The sequence below is a fragment of the Tursiops truncatus genome, chromosome 6 (genome assembly GCF_011762595.2).
Source record: "Tursiops truncatus isolate mTurTru1 chromosome 6, mTurTru1.mat.Y, whole genome shotgun sequence".
Lineage (NCBI taxonomy): Eukaryota > Metazoa > Chordata > Mammalia > Artiodactyla > Delphinidae > Tursiops > Tursiops truncatus.
Window position 1 is genome coordinate 94,727,941 of NC_047039.1, and position 18,313 is coordinate 94,746,253.

Below are 18,313 nucleotides of genomic sequence, written 5' to 3' on the forward strand. Positions count from 1 at the left end.
CTGGCGCCCCCGACTTTTCTCTGAACTTCCCTGTTGGCAGAACTGACCGGCAGCCTGAGGTGCTCGACTCTGATTGTCTGCAGATATGGGAGCTCGTGTTCAGACTCCTATGGGAGCTCGTGTTCAGACTCCTGTGCCAGCTTCCCTCCAGCCCCATCTGTTTATTTTCATGTATCCTATTCTCACATTCAGGCCATAGGTAATTCATTCCATGTTGGCAAGGGTATTAAGGCCCAGGTACTTTTCAGTTTTCTTTTTCAAAATGGCAAAATGGAGAAATATTTACAGACAGCATCAGTTGCCGTAAAGACGTTGGAGGGGATGCCATTCTCCGGACGTAAGAGCCACCTGGCAAAGTCCTCCAGGGTTGTGGGTTTTCTTTTTTACTTTTTCCTGGACCTCAGTTGGCACTTAGCCTCCTTGATGACATTCCTGTTCCTCTTCTTTTTTTCCTGGAAACCTTTCCCGCACAGGTCAAACTTGTGTTCTTTTTAAAAATAAGTATTTCCTGGTGAACTGCTTCTCGGACGTAGTTCTTCCAGTGACTACACAAAGTAAAATCCACTCTCTTCCCCAAAAGTGCAGCTCACTGTTTCACCCAGATTAGTGGTTCGTTGTCCAGGCAGGCCCTCAAGTTTCGTCATTTTTATTGAATAAAGAGACAAAGGAGGAGAAAGCTTGGACCCCCGGTCATTAGGAATTTGTGTAAAGAATAAGTAGGAAAGGTGGTTTTTTCTTTTTCTTTTTTTTTTTTTTGGGTATATGTGGTGTTCATCTGTGGACCAAGCAATATGAACTGATTTTATTTTTAATTTGCTCAATTTTGTTACTGAAGTATAACATACATAGAGAAAAATATACAAATCACAGCTCAGTAAATGATCACAAAATGAACATACCTTTATAATCACTACCCAATCAAGACAGAAAATCCCCAGCACACTGGAATCCTCTCTCATCTCTGCTCCCAATCACTACCACCCAGCTCCTCCCCAGGGTAAACAGTATCCTGATTTCTATCATCAGAGATAACTGATTTTTTTTTTTAAGCCCTTCAAAGTCTTAATCAAAATCTAACTTGACGTGAGTGAGTACGGGGGAGTTGGCTTGTTTAAAAACAACAGCCTCCTGCCTTAGTTCAGTTTTATTTGCTGAAGCAAATGCACTAAATAACCTCATCTTTTCTTTTATTTCTTTTTAATTGTGGGAAAATACACATGACATAGAATTTACCATCTTAACCATTTTACAGTGTACAGTTGGGAAATGTTAAGTATATTCACCCTGTCGTACATCTACTCTCCAGAACTTTTTATCCTGCGAAACTGAAACTTTGTACCCACTAAACAATAACTCCCCATCTCACCCACCCCGTACCCCCATCTTTTAAAACGCTTTGAATAACTTGGTCCTGTCCTTAGATAGGCCACTGACATGCTCTGCCATAGTGAACGCAGAAGCTCTCCTCTTCCTTGTGATGACATGATCTTACCACAAGTTAGAAGCGTCCTTAAGAAGAAACCACTGATGCTGGGGGAGGTGGAGGATGCTTAGTATCAGCTGTGTTCAAATCAGTGTTTTCATTGTTGGCAGAATGGGTGCAGCAGTCAGATAGGTACGACTAAATAACTGTACTCAACACGTTAATGAACTTGGTTAACTGGGGATTCTTTGTAAAGTGCTACTTGCAGTAGAGTTTATGCAGTCCAGTGAGTCCATTTGGATCGAACCCTGATCCAGAAAAACATTGTGGAGCAATTCCTAGAACTCCAGGGCTTCAGTTACGGTCTTGTGAAAGCCTGGTGCCTACAGGGATGCTTTTATCTAGAGTGTATGAGGTTAGAAGGGGAGATAAGATCATTATTTTATTAAAAATGTTTTTCTTTGGCTGTGGCATGCAGGATCTTAGCTCCCCAACCAGGGATCGAACCCTCGCCCCCTGCAGTGGAATTGCAGCGTCCTAACCACTGGACCGCCGGGGAATTCCCCGAGATGGGATCCTTAGAACATTGTCTCAGGAAGGTGGCATAGAAAGGAAGGACAGAGATGGAGGAGGGAGCTTAGAGGAGGTTGCTGCCGTTTTTAAGATCAGTGAGCTTCGCATATATTTCACATGCTGACGGATTAGAAGTTGGAATTATAGACAGGAGAGAAGGGATGGTTGAGAGGGCAAGGGCCTTGGCTGGTGGGGGGAGTGTGGACAGGAGAGGGCAGAATCAAGAGCAGAAGTGAAGGCTTTGGCTGCATGGAGGAGGAGGACGTGAAATCAGGAGGGATCTACATTTCAGGCACTTTTGGAGACCTGAGCCTGGGATGGTGTGTCACGTGGGAAGGGGCTGTCAGACAGCTGTGTTAACCTCTGCTCTATCCCTACATGAGGCGAGGTCACCAGAAAGCAGTGGCCTTGTGCCGTGTTCCCTTCTCTCCCTGTAGACCTGTCCCTCTAGGACTGGGAATTATCATTCTGTTAGTATCGAGGGTAGACATAAGGAACAGACACCTGCATCTTCTGTAAAACCACTTTTGAAGGCACCATTAAAGTAAGTGACATAGAACAACGGGAAGATACTGAAGATTCCCCTTAGCGATTAATGATAGGAAGAAATTTATTTTACCTGGCAGACTAATATGCTTTTTAGGTTTCAGTTCAGTGGATTATGCAGCTGAACGTATTTCCCATTAATGTCTCAACCAAGAAATCCAGGGTAAAATGTTTTGTCATTTGCAGCATCTCTCCTTGGCCTGGGTTTTGTAGCACCACCTTTCCTGTCACTGTCTCCTGCTTCCCACCCTCCACTTCCCTTCTATGGCTTTGGTTAGGATATAAATAAATGAAGGGAATGAATCTCAGCTCTTGAATTTTGCTCCTAAAGACAATTTAGGATCTTTTGTATAGGACAAAGGGACACTTTTTTAAAAACTTGTATTTAAACAGTTGTGTTTAAAGGAAGGTGTGCTGGGTGAGTGAACCTGACTGGAAAGGTAGGAGTCCAGCTCTGTATAAAGAGACCTGGGCGTAAAGGTGCAGGAGTATGAGCGTGGTGGCTGTGATGGCTGTGATGGCAAGGAGAGGAGACGTGTGTGTGTGTGCGTGTGTGTGCGTGTGTGTGTGTGTGTGTGTGTGTGTGTGTGTGTGTGTGGTGAGCGCCTTAGCCTAACTCACCTCCTTATCTTCTGAGTCTTCCATTTCCAAAAGGAAGCTGCCTAAAGGAGTTGGCTTACTGAGTCCTGCCATGTGAGCAGTCGAGCCCTTTGAGTTTGTTTGTTCATATGTCATCCTTAGGACCTGAATGCCCATAAGAAGCAAGGGATGGCGTTGCTGACTCGAGTGGGTGAGTCGGTCAAGCATGTCACTGGCGGCTACAAGCTGAGGAGTCGGCCTCTCGAGTTTGCAGCCATAGGCGAGTACTTAGACACATTTGCGCTCAAGCTGGGAACCATTGATCGAATAGCCCAGCGGATCATCAAGGAGGAAATAGGTGAGCTCTCTGTTGAGTTCTTGATCAGGCCCAGGGGCCACGTTTGCAGAAATGGCATTCATTGCGCCAAGCAGAATCAAAATGCAGAAATGCCGGAGCAGCAGAACCAGGCCACATTTTGCTTATAAAAGTAATAAATAAATACAAGAAGCGGGGGAGGTAGTTGTGACCAGAGTATAATTTTGCACCCCGTCCCTTGCCCTGCATTTCATCCTTGTGTTTGCTTTCCCCATAGCAAACAACCACTCTGAGCCTCTAGGCTTTTCCACTTTTCTCTCGCTCAACTTCCCTTCATCCATAGCAATGATCATTTAAAAAATAAACTTAAGTAGCTTTTCTGGCAGAAAGATGGTTCAAAATGAGAGCAGTGTTTGCCAAAGTTACTATCCTAATGAGGCTTCAGGCTTGAAATTGACTCACCTGCCTACCCTTGCTTCATTTCAAACCCACTCTTCCTGACGCAGGGAGTTTTGAGGCCTTTGTTCTTGCCACCACTTCCTCCCCACCCTTCTCATGGCCACTTGCTTTTTCGTGTCCCAGAATGTTGGGGCCCTTTGTTTTCTTACACGTATGTAGGCCAAATAGACCTGAACAGTGTTAATGATCATGCTGGCATGTGATGTGAAACACATAGAGAAGGATTCTCCGGTAGTTGCCATCCATTGGTTACTAAAAAATGGCAACAACATTTTGTTGTAATGGCAAGAATCCTGGTGACAAATGATAGGCCAGGTTTTTTTGTGGGGGAAATCAAACAACTTTTTTCCTTGTTCCCTGTGCTTTGATTCTCCTTTACCTGCTGCTGGTATCCTGTAGGGCCTGCAGGTTTTGGAAATGGCTTTAGGTACCATCTACACCTAAAGATCATGTGGGGTAAATTCTGATGGGACCAAGGTGTTGGGGTGACCCCTGAATGAGAGAGTTGAGTCTGCTTAGGTAAGACCACATTTCTTGTATCAACTGTTTCCTAAAATTCCATTATTTTTCCATTGTGACTGATTTTTTTAAAATTTTTAAAAACACCCCCCTAAACCTATATGAAATCCTACCTCCATTGCCTGTTAAAATATGGCTTCACTGTAGGGGTAGGTGAGTAGGTTTCTAGGAAGATATTTGGTGGATGTAGCTCCCACCACTTTCCCCCAAAGGCATTGTGGTCCCCATTATCCAGAGGCATGACATTCCTATTATGGAGTAGAGTTGATTGATGTTATAGTGTTAGCTGTAACATCAGCTTTTGGAGATTAAAAAAATTGGTTATAAACAGTGTTGTGTTTAAAGGAAAGCATACTCAGAGAGCTCTTGGCTGCATTGGTTATTGAGTCAGTAATACCAGTGATTGCTACCCAGCCGATCTTAATTGGTTTCTCTTCCCCCTTTAGAGTACCTTGTAGAGCTGAGAGAATATGGGCCTGTGTACTCCACATGGAGTGCGTTAGAGGGGGAGCTGGCTGAGCCCCTGGAGGGTGTGTCAGCCTGCATCGGCAACTGCTCTACAGCCTTGGAAGAGCTGACAGAGGACATGACAGAAGACTTTCTACCTGTGCTCAGGGAATATATTTTATACTCTGACTGCATGAAGGTAAGCTGACTCACTTCTTGTGCACTTAGGTACTTTCTTTGTTGTAGTCGTTAATCAAAAAGTAATTGAATCCGTGATGAAGAGTGGCCCCAACTCGCCACAGCTGGAGAAAGCCCATGCACAGAGATGAGGACCCAACACAGCCATAAATAAATAAAAATAAAATTAAAAAAAAAAAGTAATTGATTATTGCCTATTTGCATGTGGTACAGATTTCCTTCTTCCTGGGTGGGTAGGATCAGACGTGGACTGACCTCATGGACATGTAAAAAGAACACATGGTGAACCAAGTGTGTGAATTAAATGAAAGAAAAAAAGTTTGGAAGAGATTCTTTTTAGTGTTCTCTGAGAGTTTGAGAATAGCATCTGCTGATTAAGAACAGTATGTTGTGGAAAAAGAGCAATTGGATAATTAGAGCTCTTGGAGGTTAAAATACGATTGCTGAAATAAAATTGAAAAGTAAAGTTGGAAGATGAGGCTGAGGAAATCTGGGAAAGTAAAACAAATTTTAAAAGTAGTTGGAGGGCTTCCCTGGTGGCGCAGTGGTTGGGAGTCCACCTGCCGATGCGGGGGATGCGGGTTCATGCCCCGGTCTTGGAGGATTCCTCATGCCGCAGGGCGGCTGGGCCCGTGAGCCATGGCTGCTGGGCCTGCACGTCTGGAGCCTGTGCTCCGCGGTGGGAGAGGCCACAACAGTGAGAGGCCTGCGTACTGCAAAAAAAAAAAAAAAGTAGTTGGAGAGAGGGCAGACAGCAGAAGCAAGAAGAACTACAGTCCTGTAGCCTGTGGAATGAAAACCACATTCACAGAAAGATAGATAAAATGAAAAGGCAGAGGACTATGTACCAGATGAAGGAACAAGATAAAACCCCAAAACAACAAATGAAGTGGAGATAGGCAACCTTCCAGAAAAAGAATTTAGAATAACAAGAGTGAAGATGATCCAGGACCTCAGAAACAGAATGGAGGCAAAGATGGAGAAGATGCAAGAAATGTTTAACAAAGACCTAGAAGAATTAAAGAACAAACAAACAGATATGAACAATAGAATAACGGAAATGAAAAAGACACTAGAAGGGATCAATAGCAGAGTAACTGAGGCAGAAGAACAGATAAGTGACCTGGAAGACAGAATGGTGGAGTTCACTGCCATGGAACAGAATAAAGGAAAAAGAATGAAAAGAAATGAAGACAGCCTAAGAGACCTCTGGGACGACATTAAATGCACCACATTCGCATTATAGGGCTCCCAGAAGAAGAGAGAGAGAAAGGACCCGAGAAAATATTTGAAGAGATTATAGTCGAAAACTTCCCTAACAAGGGAAAGAAAATAGCCACCCAAGTCCAGAAACACAGAGAGTCCCTGGCAGGGTAAACCCAGAGAGAAACATGCCAAGGCACATAGTAATCAAATGGACAAAAATTAAAGACAAAGAAAAATTATTAAAAGCAACTAGGGAAAAACAACAAATATCATACAAGGGAACTCCCATAACGTTAAAAGCTGATTTCTCAGCAGAAACTCTACAAGCCAGAAGGGAGTGGCACAATATATTTAGACTGATGAAAGGGAAGAACCTACAACCAAGAATACTCTACCTGGCAAGGATCTCATTCAGATTTGACAGAGAAATCAAAGGCTTTATAGGCAAGCAAAAGCTAAGAGAATTCAGCACCACCAAACCGTCTCTACAACAGATGTTAAAGGAACTTCTCTAAGTGGGAAACACAAGAGAAGAAAAGGACCTACAAAAACAAACCCAAAACAATTTAGAAAATTGTAATAGGAACATACATGTCGATAATTACCTTAAACGTGGATGGATTAAATGCTCCAACCAAAAGACACAGGCTTGCTGAATGGATACAAAAACAAGACCCACATATATGCTGTCTACAAGAGGCCCACTTCGGACCTAGGGACACATGCAGACTGAAAGTGAGGGGATGGAAAAAGATATTCCATGCAAATGGAAGTCAAAAGAAAGCTGAAGTAACAGTACTCATATCAGATAAAATAGTCTTTAAAATAATGTTACAAGAGACAAGGAAGGACACTACATAATGATCAAGGGATCAATCCAAGAAGAAGATATAACAATTATAAATATATATACACCCAACATGGGAGCACCTCAATACATAAGGCAACTGCTAACAGCTCTAAAAGAGGAAATTGACAGTAACACAATAATAGTGGGGGGGGGGCGTCCCTGGTGGTGCAGCAGTTGAGAGTCCGCCTGCCGATGCAGGGGACACGGGTTCGTGCCCCAGTCCAGGAAGATCCCACATGCCGCGGAGCGGCTGGGCCCGTGAGCCATGGCCGCTGAGCCTGCGCATCCGGAGCCTGTGCTCTGCAACGGGAGAGGCCACAACAGTGAGAGGCCTGCATACTGCAAAAAAAAAAAAAATAATAATAATAATAGTGGGGGATTTTAACACCTCACTTAAACCAGTGTACAGATCATCCAGACAGAAAATTAATAAGGAAACACAAGCTTTAAATGACACAACAGACCAGATAGATTTAATTGATATTTATAGGACATTCCATCCGAAAACAGCAGATTACACTTTCTTCTCAAGTGCACACAGAACATTCACCAGGATAGATCACATCTTGGGTCACAAATCAAAACTCAGTAAATTTAAGAAAACTGAAATCATATCAAGCATCTTTTCTGACCACAGCGCCGTGAAATCAGAAATAAATTACAGGGAGAAAAATGTAAAAAACACAAACACATGGAGGATAAACAATACGTGACTAAATAACCAAGAGATCACTGAAGAAATCAAAGAGGAAATCAAAAAATACCTAGAGACAAATGACAATGAAAACACAATGATCCAAAACCTATGGGATGCAGCAAAAGCAGTTCTAAGAGGGACGTTTATAGCAATACAGTCGTACCTCAAAAAGCAAGAAAAATCTCAAACAATCTAACCTTACACCTAAAGAAACTAGAGGAAGAAGAACAAACAAAACCCAAAGTTAGTAGAAGGAAAGAAATCATAAAGATCAGAGCAAAAATAAATGAAATAGAAACAAAGAAAACAATACCAAAGATCAATAAAATTAACAGCTGGTTCTTTGAGAAGATAAACAAAATTGATAAACCTTTTAGCCAGACTCTTCAAGAAAAGGAGGGAGAGGACTCAGATCAATAAAATTAGAAATGAAAAAGGAGAAATTACAACAAACACTGCAGAAATACAAAGCATCATAAGAGACTACTACAGACAACTCTATGCCAATAAAATGGACAGCCTGGAAGAAATGGATACATTCTTAGAAAAGTATAACCTTCCAAGACTAAACCAGGAAGAAATAGAAAATATGAACAGACCAATCACAAGCAATGAAGTTGAAACTGTGATTAAAAATCTTCCAGCAAACAAAAGTCCAGGACCAGATGGCTTCACAAGTGAATTCTATCAAACATTTAGAGAGAGCTAACACCCGTCCTTCTCAAACTCTTCCAAAAAATTGCAGAGGAAGGAACACTCCCAAAGTCATTCTATGAGGCCACCATCACCCTGATACCAAAACCAGACAAAGATACTGCAAAAAAAGAAAATTACAGACTAATATCACTGATGAATATAGATGCAAAAATCCTCGACAAAATACTAGCAAACAGAATCCAACAACACATTAAAAGGATCGTACACCATGATCAAGTGGGATTTATCCCAGGGATGCAAGGATTCTTCAATATACGCAAGTCAATCAATGTGATACACCATATTAACAAATTGAAGAATAAAAACCATATGATCATCTCAATAGATGCAGAAAAAGCTTTTGACAAAATTCAATACCCATTTATGACAAAACCTATCCAGAGGCTGGGCATAGAGGGAACCTACCTCAACATAATAAAGGCCATATGTGACAAACTCACAGTAAACATCATTCTCAAGGGTGAAAACTGAAAGCGTTTCCTCTAAGATCAGGAACAAGACAAGGATGTCCACCCTCTCCACTTTTATTCAACATAGGTTTGGAAGTCCTAGCCACAGCAATCAGAGAAGGAAAAGAAATAAAAGGAATCCAAATTAGAAAAGAAGAAGTAAAGTTGTCACTGTTTGCAGATGACATGGTTTTATACATAGATAATCCTAAAGATGCCACCAGAAAACTACTAGAGCTAATCAATGAATTTGGTAAAGTTGCAGGACACAAAATTAATGCACAGAAATCTCTTGCATTCTTATACACTAACAACAGAACATCAGAAAGAGAAATTAAGGAAATAATCCCATTCACCATTGTACCAAAAAGAATAAAATACCTAGGAATAAACCTACCTAAGGAGGTAAAAGACCTGTACTCAGAAAACTGTAAGACACTGATGAAAGAAATCAAAGGTGACACAAATAGATGGAGAGATACACCATGTTCTTGGAAGAATCAATATCGTGAAAATGACTATACTATCCAAAGCAATCTACAGATTCAGTGCCATCCCAATCAAATTACCAATGGCATTTTTTACAGAACTAGAACAAAAAAATCTTAAAATTTGTATGGAGACACAGAAGACCCCAATTAGCCAATCCTAAGGGAAAAAAATGGAGCTGGAGGAATCAGACTCCCTGACTTCAGACTATACTACAAAGCTATAGTAATCAAGACAGTATGGTACTAGCACAAAAACAGAAATATAGATCAATGGAACAGGATAGAAAGCCCAGAGATAAACCCACGCAGCTGTGGTCACCTAATCTATGGCAAAGGAGGCAAGGATATAAAATAGAGAAAAGATAGCCTCTTCAATAAGCGGTGCTGGGAAAACTGGTCAGCTATATGTAAAAGAATGAAATTAGAACACTCCCTAATACCATACACAAAAGTAAACTCAAAATGGATTAAAGTCTTACCTAAATGTAAGACTGGACATTATAAAACTCTTAGAGGAAAACATAGGAAGAACACTCTTTGACATAAATCACAGCAAGGTCTTTTTTGACCCACCTCCTAGAGTAATGGAAATAAAAACAAAAATAAACAAATGGGACCTAATGAAGCTTAAAAGGTTTTGCACAGCAAAGGAAACTATAAGCAAGATGAAAAGACAACCCTCAGAGTGGGAGAAAATATTTGCAAATGAATCAACGGACAAAGGATTAATCTCCAAAATATGTAAACAGCTCATGCTGCTCAGTATCAAAAAAACAACGCAGTTCAAAAATGGAGAGAAGACCTAAATAGACATTTCTCCAAAGAAGACATACAGATGGCCAAGAGGCATGTGAAAAGCTGCTCAACACCACTAATTATTAGAGAAATGCAAATCAAAACCACAGTGAGGTGTCACCTCACACTGGTTAGAATAGGCATCATCAGAAAACATACAAACAGTGAATGCTGGAGAGGGTGTGGAGAAAAGGGAACCCTCTTGCACTGTTGGTGGGAATGTAAATTGATACAGCCACTATGGAGAACAGTATGGAGCTTCCTTAAAAAACTAAAAATAGAATTACCATATGACCCAGCAATCCCACTACTGGGCATACACGCAGAGAAAAACCATAATTCAAAAAGACACATGCATCCCAGTGTTAACTGCAGCACTATTTACAATAGCTAGGTCATGGAAGCACCCTTAATGCCCATTGACAGACGAATGGATAAAGAAGATGTGGTACATATATACAATGGAATATTACTCAGCCATTGGGTCATTTGTAGAGATGTGGATGGACCTAGAGACTGTCATACAGAGTGAAGCAAGTCAGAAAGAGAAAAACAAATACTGTATATTAATGCATATATGTGGAATCTAGAAAAATAGTACAGATGAACTGGTTTGCAAGGCAGAGGTAGAGACACAGATGTAGAGAACAAACATATGGACAACCAGGCTTCCCTGGTGGTGCACTGGTTAAGAATCCGCCTGCCAATGCAGGGAACATGGGTTCGAGCCCTGGTCTGGGAAGATTCCACATGCTGTGGAGCAGCTAAGTCTGTGCACCACTACTGAACCTGTGCTCTAGAGCCCGTGAGCCACAACTACTGAGCCCGTGTGCCACAACTACTGAAGCCCATGTGCCTAGAGCCTGTGCTCCACAACAAGAGAAGCCACCGCAATGAGAAGCCCACGCACTGCAATGAAGATTAGCCCCTGCTTGCTGCAACTAGAGAAAGCACATGTGTAGCAACGAAGACCCAAAGCAGCCAAAAATAAAAAAATTAAATAAATTTATATTTTAAAAAGTTGTATGGACACCATGGGGGGAAAGCGGGGGTGGGTGGTGGTGGTGGTGTGATGAACTGGGAGATCGGGATTGACATATATACACTACTATGTGTAAAATAGATTACTAATAAGAACCTACTGTATAAAAAATAAAAGTAGTTGGAAAGTAGAACAAAAATGCAAAAATACTGAAAATGTGAAAGAATGATAAGAGACCTGGAGGGTTAATCTCAGAAGTTCAGCATCCAACTGATAGGAGTTCCTGATTGAGAGAACAGAGAAAACTGAGGGAAGGAAATTATGAAAGAAATAATACAAGAAAATCTCCCTAAGCTGAAGGCCGTGACAGGTTAACTACCCAGCAAAAGGAATGAACAGAGAACCAACGCAAAGCATATCATTGTAAAATTTTAGAACAAAAGTGGTAAGGATCAAATGCTTTAATGTCCACATTAGAAACTGCCCCAGTCTACACTTAGACTGGTTGGAGAGCATAGCTTCTGGGGACTACTACGATTGTAGACAAGGTTCATCTTGTCTAACTTGCTCATTTTATAGATAAAGAAGCAGAGCCCCATGGGTAGATCTTTTCTCTGTTCCATGGCCCCAATTCTAATGAGCAGCCACCTTATATTTGTGTCTTTACTGTTGGCGAGAGAAACTGGATCAGTTCCTGCTTTTCAAAGCTGAGACTCAAATTATCTCTCTCTAAGTATAATTGTGGCTGGGTACATTCTGTTCCCTTTGGAGGCAGAGAGAAAGCACCGAAAAAGGAGGGTCGTTATCAGGCCATGTGGAACAGATGAATAATGTTCAGGGAACAATGAGGACAGCTTGTACTGGAAAGATGGTTGAAGATGTGTATTCCAAAGTTGCTACGGAGTGAACAGTGCTTGAGAGAGAGGGGTACCAAAGTTACCCTCAGGCTCAAGACTCAAGTTAAGCACACTGTAGACATCTGCAGGTGAGCCCTTCCGTGGGCTCACATCCTATACACAATGTGTGTGTAAAATGTAATTATGATAGTAACGGGCTGAAAGAGAACACGTTAGAGTCTTTAGCAAAGTTCTGGCAGTGCCTTTTGAGTACTGGCATCACTATGACCAGGCCAAGAGTTGGAGAATTTTTATTTAAGAAGATTAGGGCAGAGCCCTATACTTCATATCCCACACTGTCTCATTCATAGCAGGTAGTTGGCAGATATTGAAGTTGGCAGTGTGGTGCAATTGGAACATTTACAGATATATAACTATTGTATGTCATGTATCTTTTTTTTTTTAACTTTTTATTTTATATTGGAGTATAGTTGATTAACAGTGTTGTGATAGTTTCAGGTGTACAGCAAAGTGATTCAGTTATACATATACCTGTATCTATTCTTTTTCAAAGCATAGGGAACTCTGCTCATTGTTATGTACCTTGTTATTTTTAAGAGAGTTTTATCTGCAAGTCAAAGAGCATGCTTATCTCAGAGGTCTTGGTGATGACTAGTGAGGTGAGAGTCAGAAGAGTGGGTGATAAGGTAAAGGCCAGTGTGAGTGGGGCCAGTTGAGCAAGGGAGCAGGTGGCAGGTGGGGAGGTCAAAGAGATAAGTAAAGGCCAGGACATACGGTAATATCTTAAAGGCCATGGTTGGTAAGAGTCTGGATTTTGTACTTAGGAATAAAAGAGAAGCCAGTTAGTTTCCTGCAGGGAAATGACAGGATACGGTTTTTACTTTAAGAAGACAGCTAGTGCTGCAGTATGGAGAATGGGTTGTTGCGTGGGGGACGGGGAGAGGAGGTCCGGAGACCAGTAGGAGACTGTTGCAGGGAGCCAGGTGGCAGATAACTGAGGTGGTGGAGCTTGGAGAAGTGGGTGGATTTGGGGTATATTTTGTATGAAGGGCCAACTAGACTTGCTGCTGTATTAATGTGAAGTGAGAAATGGAGGAATTGAGGATGACTCCTGGGTTTTTGGTTTCAGCAGCTGTGTTGATAGTGGTCCTGTTTAGTGAGATGAGGAAGTTTGGGGTGGAACAGATTGAGCAGTTGGGAATCAGGTTGTTTTGTCCATATTCAGTTAAGAAAATGCCTGTTAGTCATTAAAGTAGTGATGTCATGGCAGCTGGTTATGAGTTTAGAGTGGGCATAGAAATTTGGGAGTCATTTCTGTATAGATGGCGTTTAAATCTACGAGAGTCAGAAGATTATCTGGTGAGATGAGATCGAGGTAAATAGTCCAGGCCTGCTTCCTGAGGCATTGGCAATAGTTAGTGGTGTAGCACCTAATTAGGCAATATTGGCAATATTTAGTGGCAATATTTAGTGGTGTATATTGGCAATATTTAGTGGTGTAGCACCTAATTAGGGGGTGGAACAAGTAGGAAAGTAGCCTGAGAAGGAATGGTCAGTGTGGTAGGAGAAAAAGAGTAGAGGATGACCTTAGGGAAACCAAGAGAAGTGTTTTTAGAAAGAGCATGATAAATGGTGGCCATCGGATTTAATAATATGGAAGTCATTGCTGATCGTGATTAGAGGTGTAAGATGTGGATGCAGAAGTTTGGGTCTGAGGACAGTTTGAGTTGGAGATAAATACTTTGAGCAATGTTCCAGGATTGCTGCTTTCAGATGCTGGTTATTTAATTGCCGGATGGTTTCTTCAGCCTGCCCACCTTTTCTCCTCAGAGGCCACAAGGCGGAGCTAAGGAGTCAAGTGACTAGTCAGTGCTTTAGGTTGCCCACTTCTGGTGCCTTTCAAAAACCAAAAAGATTTTCTGGAAGATTGATTTCGGGGAGAAAAGTCCTCCTTCCTAAACAAAAGTGATTATGGACTGAGGGCCTGATTTCTTGAAAATGTGAAGAATCAGGATGTAGAAATGTACATGATGATCTCAAATGTTTTTAAAAATTAGAAAAGTATAAAAATTAAAACTCTGAGATTCTGAGTTAGGGCAGACTGTATACATATTGAAACTTCCTCTTTTTCATGAAACCAAAATGACACTAGAATGATTGTTTTTTAAAGGTATGCTTCTGCAAAGACAAAGAGCAGCAGGAAGGGAAACAATCGCAGTACAGTGAGGAACTAAAAGCAAATTGAGAGGTGACAGGGACTCAGGTGACTCAAAGCCGCCCAAGCTGATGGTGGGGAAAGACTAAGAAGCCACCTGGTTTACACCGGGGACTCCTTCAAAATGGTCAAGAATTGGCAGCACCAAGTACCTCGGGACTGAGGGAAAGATGGAGCGAAAGAGAAGGATTAGTCAGGGGTCTGTTTCAGAAGCAGTTAGAGCTTCCGATTCTGTCCTCCCTCCTCACACAGGGGCCACTATCGCTTTGCCACTCGGGCAGAGCTGGAGGGTGATAAAAAAAAAAAATAGAGGGTCTCTGGACCGAGAGCCGCCAGGCAAAGTTAAAGGTGGCGGCTAAGATCCTAAAATCTAAAGCAAAAGGTTACTGAGATTTGAGATTCTTAGTCGTCTTCCTCTGCTTGGCTCTCAGCCTTATACCTTCCCTGCAAGCATTAAAAGAGCCTTTTGGAAAAATCTAAACAGGTTTTGGGAGAAGAGACTAGAATATACTGATATTGAGAGGGATGGGGGAATCTTCAATGAAATGACCCAGCAGAGTCCCTGTAGAGAACTGTCAGCAAGACCTCGAAGTCACAGAGCTTTCAACCAGTTTTTTAGTGGTTCCCTCTTAGGTGAGTGTGCAGATAAGGGTCGCCAGATATTAGGGAAGGTTCTAATATGAGTATCAAGTAAATACAGAGAAGGAAAAACATAAAGCATCATTGAGGGAGAAGAAAACTTCCAGGGGAAAAAAAAATCAGTATCTTCAGAAAGAGAAGAGATGTCACAGCCATAAAACAAGCATTTTTTAAAATCCAGAGAATAAACAAAGAGCTCATGGAAATGAAGATCATGATAGAAATAAAAAAACAAAATCAATAGAGAAGAGTTAGCAGAAAAAGTTAAGGAAATCACTTTAAAGTGAAACAGAAAGACAGATGGAGGATTGGAGAGAAAAAGAATATAAAAGTGAGAGGGCCAGACCAAAATATTTCAGGTATCCAACATCTGAAAAACAGACGTGCCAGGAAGAGACACAGAGAAGTGGGGAGCATCAAAGGAGTCATTCAAGAGAAAAGACTAGAAGTAAAGACAAAACGTGTTACTGGTTGTGCCTGAAAGATGAGATTGTGGGTGCTTTCCCCCCCCTCCTCTACCTTTTTCTTTATTTTCCAAATTTTCTGTAACAAGTATTTTTTAAAACTAAGGCAGAATGTGTGGTTTTAGTATTACCAACATTGCCCTAGAAAATTTAACTCACAGGTTGTCTGTCATCAAAGAATGAATATGTGAAAAGAGCATGTTGAATGGGGCAACCTAAGTTCAGTCATTTAATCAGAAATTATGTCATCAGGACCAAGTTCAGACTAATTTTCCTCCCCATAGGAAAATGCTCTCCTAGAGGGGCACCCAAAGACAGGCCATAAGGCTATGTCGGGTGTCAGATTTCTTTTTAAATTATTATAAATTTAAAAAATTGAAGTATATTTGACATATGATATTAGTTTCATGTGTACAACATAATGATTCCACATTTGTATACATTGCAAAACAATCACCAAAATAACTTTATTTACCCTGTGACCTTACAGAGTTAGTATAGTGTTATTGACTCTTCTCCATGCTATACAGTACATCCCCATGACTTACTTTATTTATTTTTATTTTTTAAATTTTATTTATTTTTGGCTGCATTGGGTCTTTGTTGCTGCGCATGGACTTTCTCTAGTTGTGGCGAGCGGGGGCTACTCTTCGTTGCGGTGCGCAGGCTTCTCATTGCGGTGGCTTCTCTTGTTGCGGAGCATGGGCTCTAGTTGTGCGGGCTTCAGTAGTTGCAGCATGCGGGCTCAGTAGTTGTGGCACACAGGCCTTAGAGCGCGCAGGCTTCAGTAGTTGTGGCTCGCGGTCTCTAGAGCACAGGCTCAGTAGTTGTGGCGCACGGGCTTAGTGGCTCCGCAGCATGTGGGATTTTCCCCGACCAGGTAGGTATTGAACCCGTGTCACCTGCATTGGCAGGCGGATTCTTAACCGCTGTGCCACCAGGGAAGTCCACTTACTTATTTTATACCTGGAAGTTTGTACCTCTTGATACCCTTCACCCATTTTGTAACCCTCCTAACCCTTCTTCCCTCTGGCAACCACCGATCTTTTCTCTGTATGTGTGAGTCTGGGTTTTGTTTGGTTTTGGGTGTTTGATTTTTATTCTCATTTGAGCTTCTTTATTACGGAACCCTCATTATTCTACACAAATTCCTCCTGGGTCTTTTGGGCTGTCAGCCCTTGGCGCACCAGAATACAAGCCATTCTGTACTGTCAACCCTGCATCCTAATGTCCCTCTTACAGAAAGACTTGAAGCTTAAAAACCTTCCGGACCTGTGGACCATTTGCATTGGGGCTGTTTTTGGCTGCTCTCTCCTCCTCCTCCACGTTTGTGAGCCGACAGCCTTCTCAGGGGGAGACATGAGCATGAGCTCTGGGGGTGGAGACTTTCCTGTTTCCTGGATGTTGGACTTTCCTATTGATACTGACCATTGTGGCACGTTCTTGGAGAAAATCCAGTGCAGATGTTGAGAGCCAAAACACAGAATGTATCTGTGATTGAACTTCCAAACACTTTTGTTTAATGGCTGTTGTTAGTTTGTAAAGTAAACATTTTGGATGACAGGTGTTATGTTTCCATTGCTTAACTTTTTTATCATGGAAAAATTCAAACATATCCAAAAGTAGGGTGGAAGTATAACCGTCCCCCACGTACCCATCAGCCGGCTGCAACAGTCGCCCACTCACGGTCCATCTTGTTCTAGCTCTCCTCCCCCTGCTCCCAGCCCCCGCCCCCTGGGTTATTTTAAAGCAAATCCCAGGCATCACATCACTTCATACAAAAATACATATCTCTGAAATGCAAGCATTCTTTTAAAAAAGAAAAAGGACCACATTATTATCACACCTAAACAGATTTTTTTCCCCTTAATATTTCCTCAAATATCCAGTTAGTGTTCAATTTCCCCAGTTGTCTCAGACACTGTTTTTATAGTTTTTTCCCAAATTGGGATATAAATAAAATCCATACATTGCTTGATATATTTTTTTTAATATTTTAGAAATCCCTCCCCCTCTGTTTTTCCTTGCAATTTATTTATTAAAGAAACAAGTCATTTTTTTCCTCTGCATTTGAAAAGAAGGGTAGTGAAGTTGCAGATTACTAGGATCATTTTGAAATTGTGATGAAATGCTCTACATTAAAAAATATATATAGCGTTTGAGAGAAATGTATTCCGTTTCTCTAATTAAAAGTCACCTCTCGGGCTTCCCTGGTGGCGCAGTGGTTGAGCATCCACCTGCCAATGCAGGGGACACGGGTTCGAGCCCTGGTCCGGGAAGATCCCACGTGCCGCGGAGCGGCTGGGCCCGTGCGCCACAACTGCTGAGCCTGTGCTCTAGAGCCCGTCTGCCACAACTAATGAAGCCCTCGGGCATAGAGCCCGTGCTCCGCAGCGGGAGAGGCCACCGCAATGAGAAGCCGGCGCACCACAACGAGGAGTAGCCCCTGCTCCCTGCAGCTGGGGAAAGCCCGCGTGCAGTAACGAAGACCCAACTCAGCCAAAAATAAATAAAAGAAAATAAATTTATTTAAAAAAAAAAAGTCACCTCTCATTGCGGTCCTCCCTGGCCACCCAGTGTACAATTCGTCATCTCCCAAACCCTCAGTGCTTTACATCCTCCTTTCCTATTTTATCTTTCTTCCTGGACACCTAGCACTGCCTTACACGCGCTATATTGTTACATTTTACTTGTGTGTTATCTGCCTCCCCTCTAGAATGTAAGCTCCAGGTGGGCAGGGGTTTTGTGTGTTGTGCTCTCTGCTGTATCCCCAGCACTTGGGTAAGTGAATGAAGGAATGTTAAGGCAGGGCAGAAACAGGGTGAGGATGGCTGTGGAGGGCGGGGCAGGGGCACGCAGAGGGGAACGCAAGTATCTCCGCGCCCCTCCCC

At 42.1% G+C, this 18,313-nt stretch overlaps 1 protein-coding gene across 16 annotated transcripts in view; it reads left to right on the top strand.

Moving 5' to 3' along the window:
• SNX30 (sorting nexin family member 30) overlaps positions 1-18,313 on the top strand; it is a 132,188-nt gene that overhangs the window by 78,404 nt on the left and 35,471 nt on the right. For all 16 annotated transcript variants that reach the window (XR_012332633.1, XR_012332634.1, XR_012332635.1 and 13 more), the window contains 2 exons: positions 3,284-3,479; positions 4,862-5,061. Coding sequence is in view for 5 of the 16 variants with exons in the window: in XM_073806424.1 (XP_073662525.1) it covers positions 3,284-3,479; positions 4,862-5,061 (396 nt within the window). In the remaining 11 variants the exon portion in view is untranslated. The remainder of the gene's footprint in view (positions 1-3,283; positions 3,480-4,861; positions 5,062-18,313) is intronic.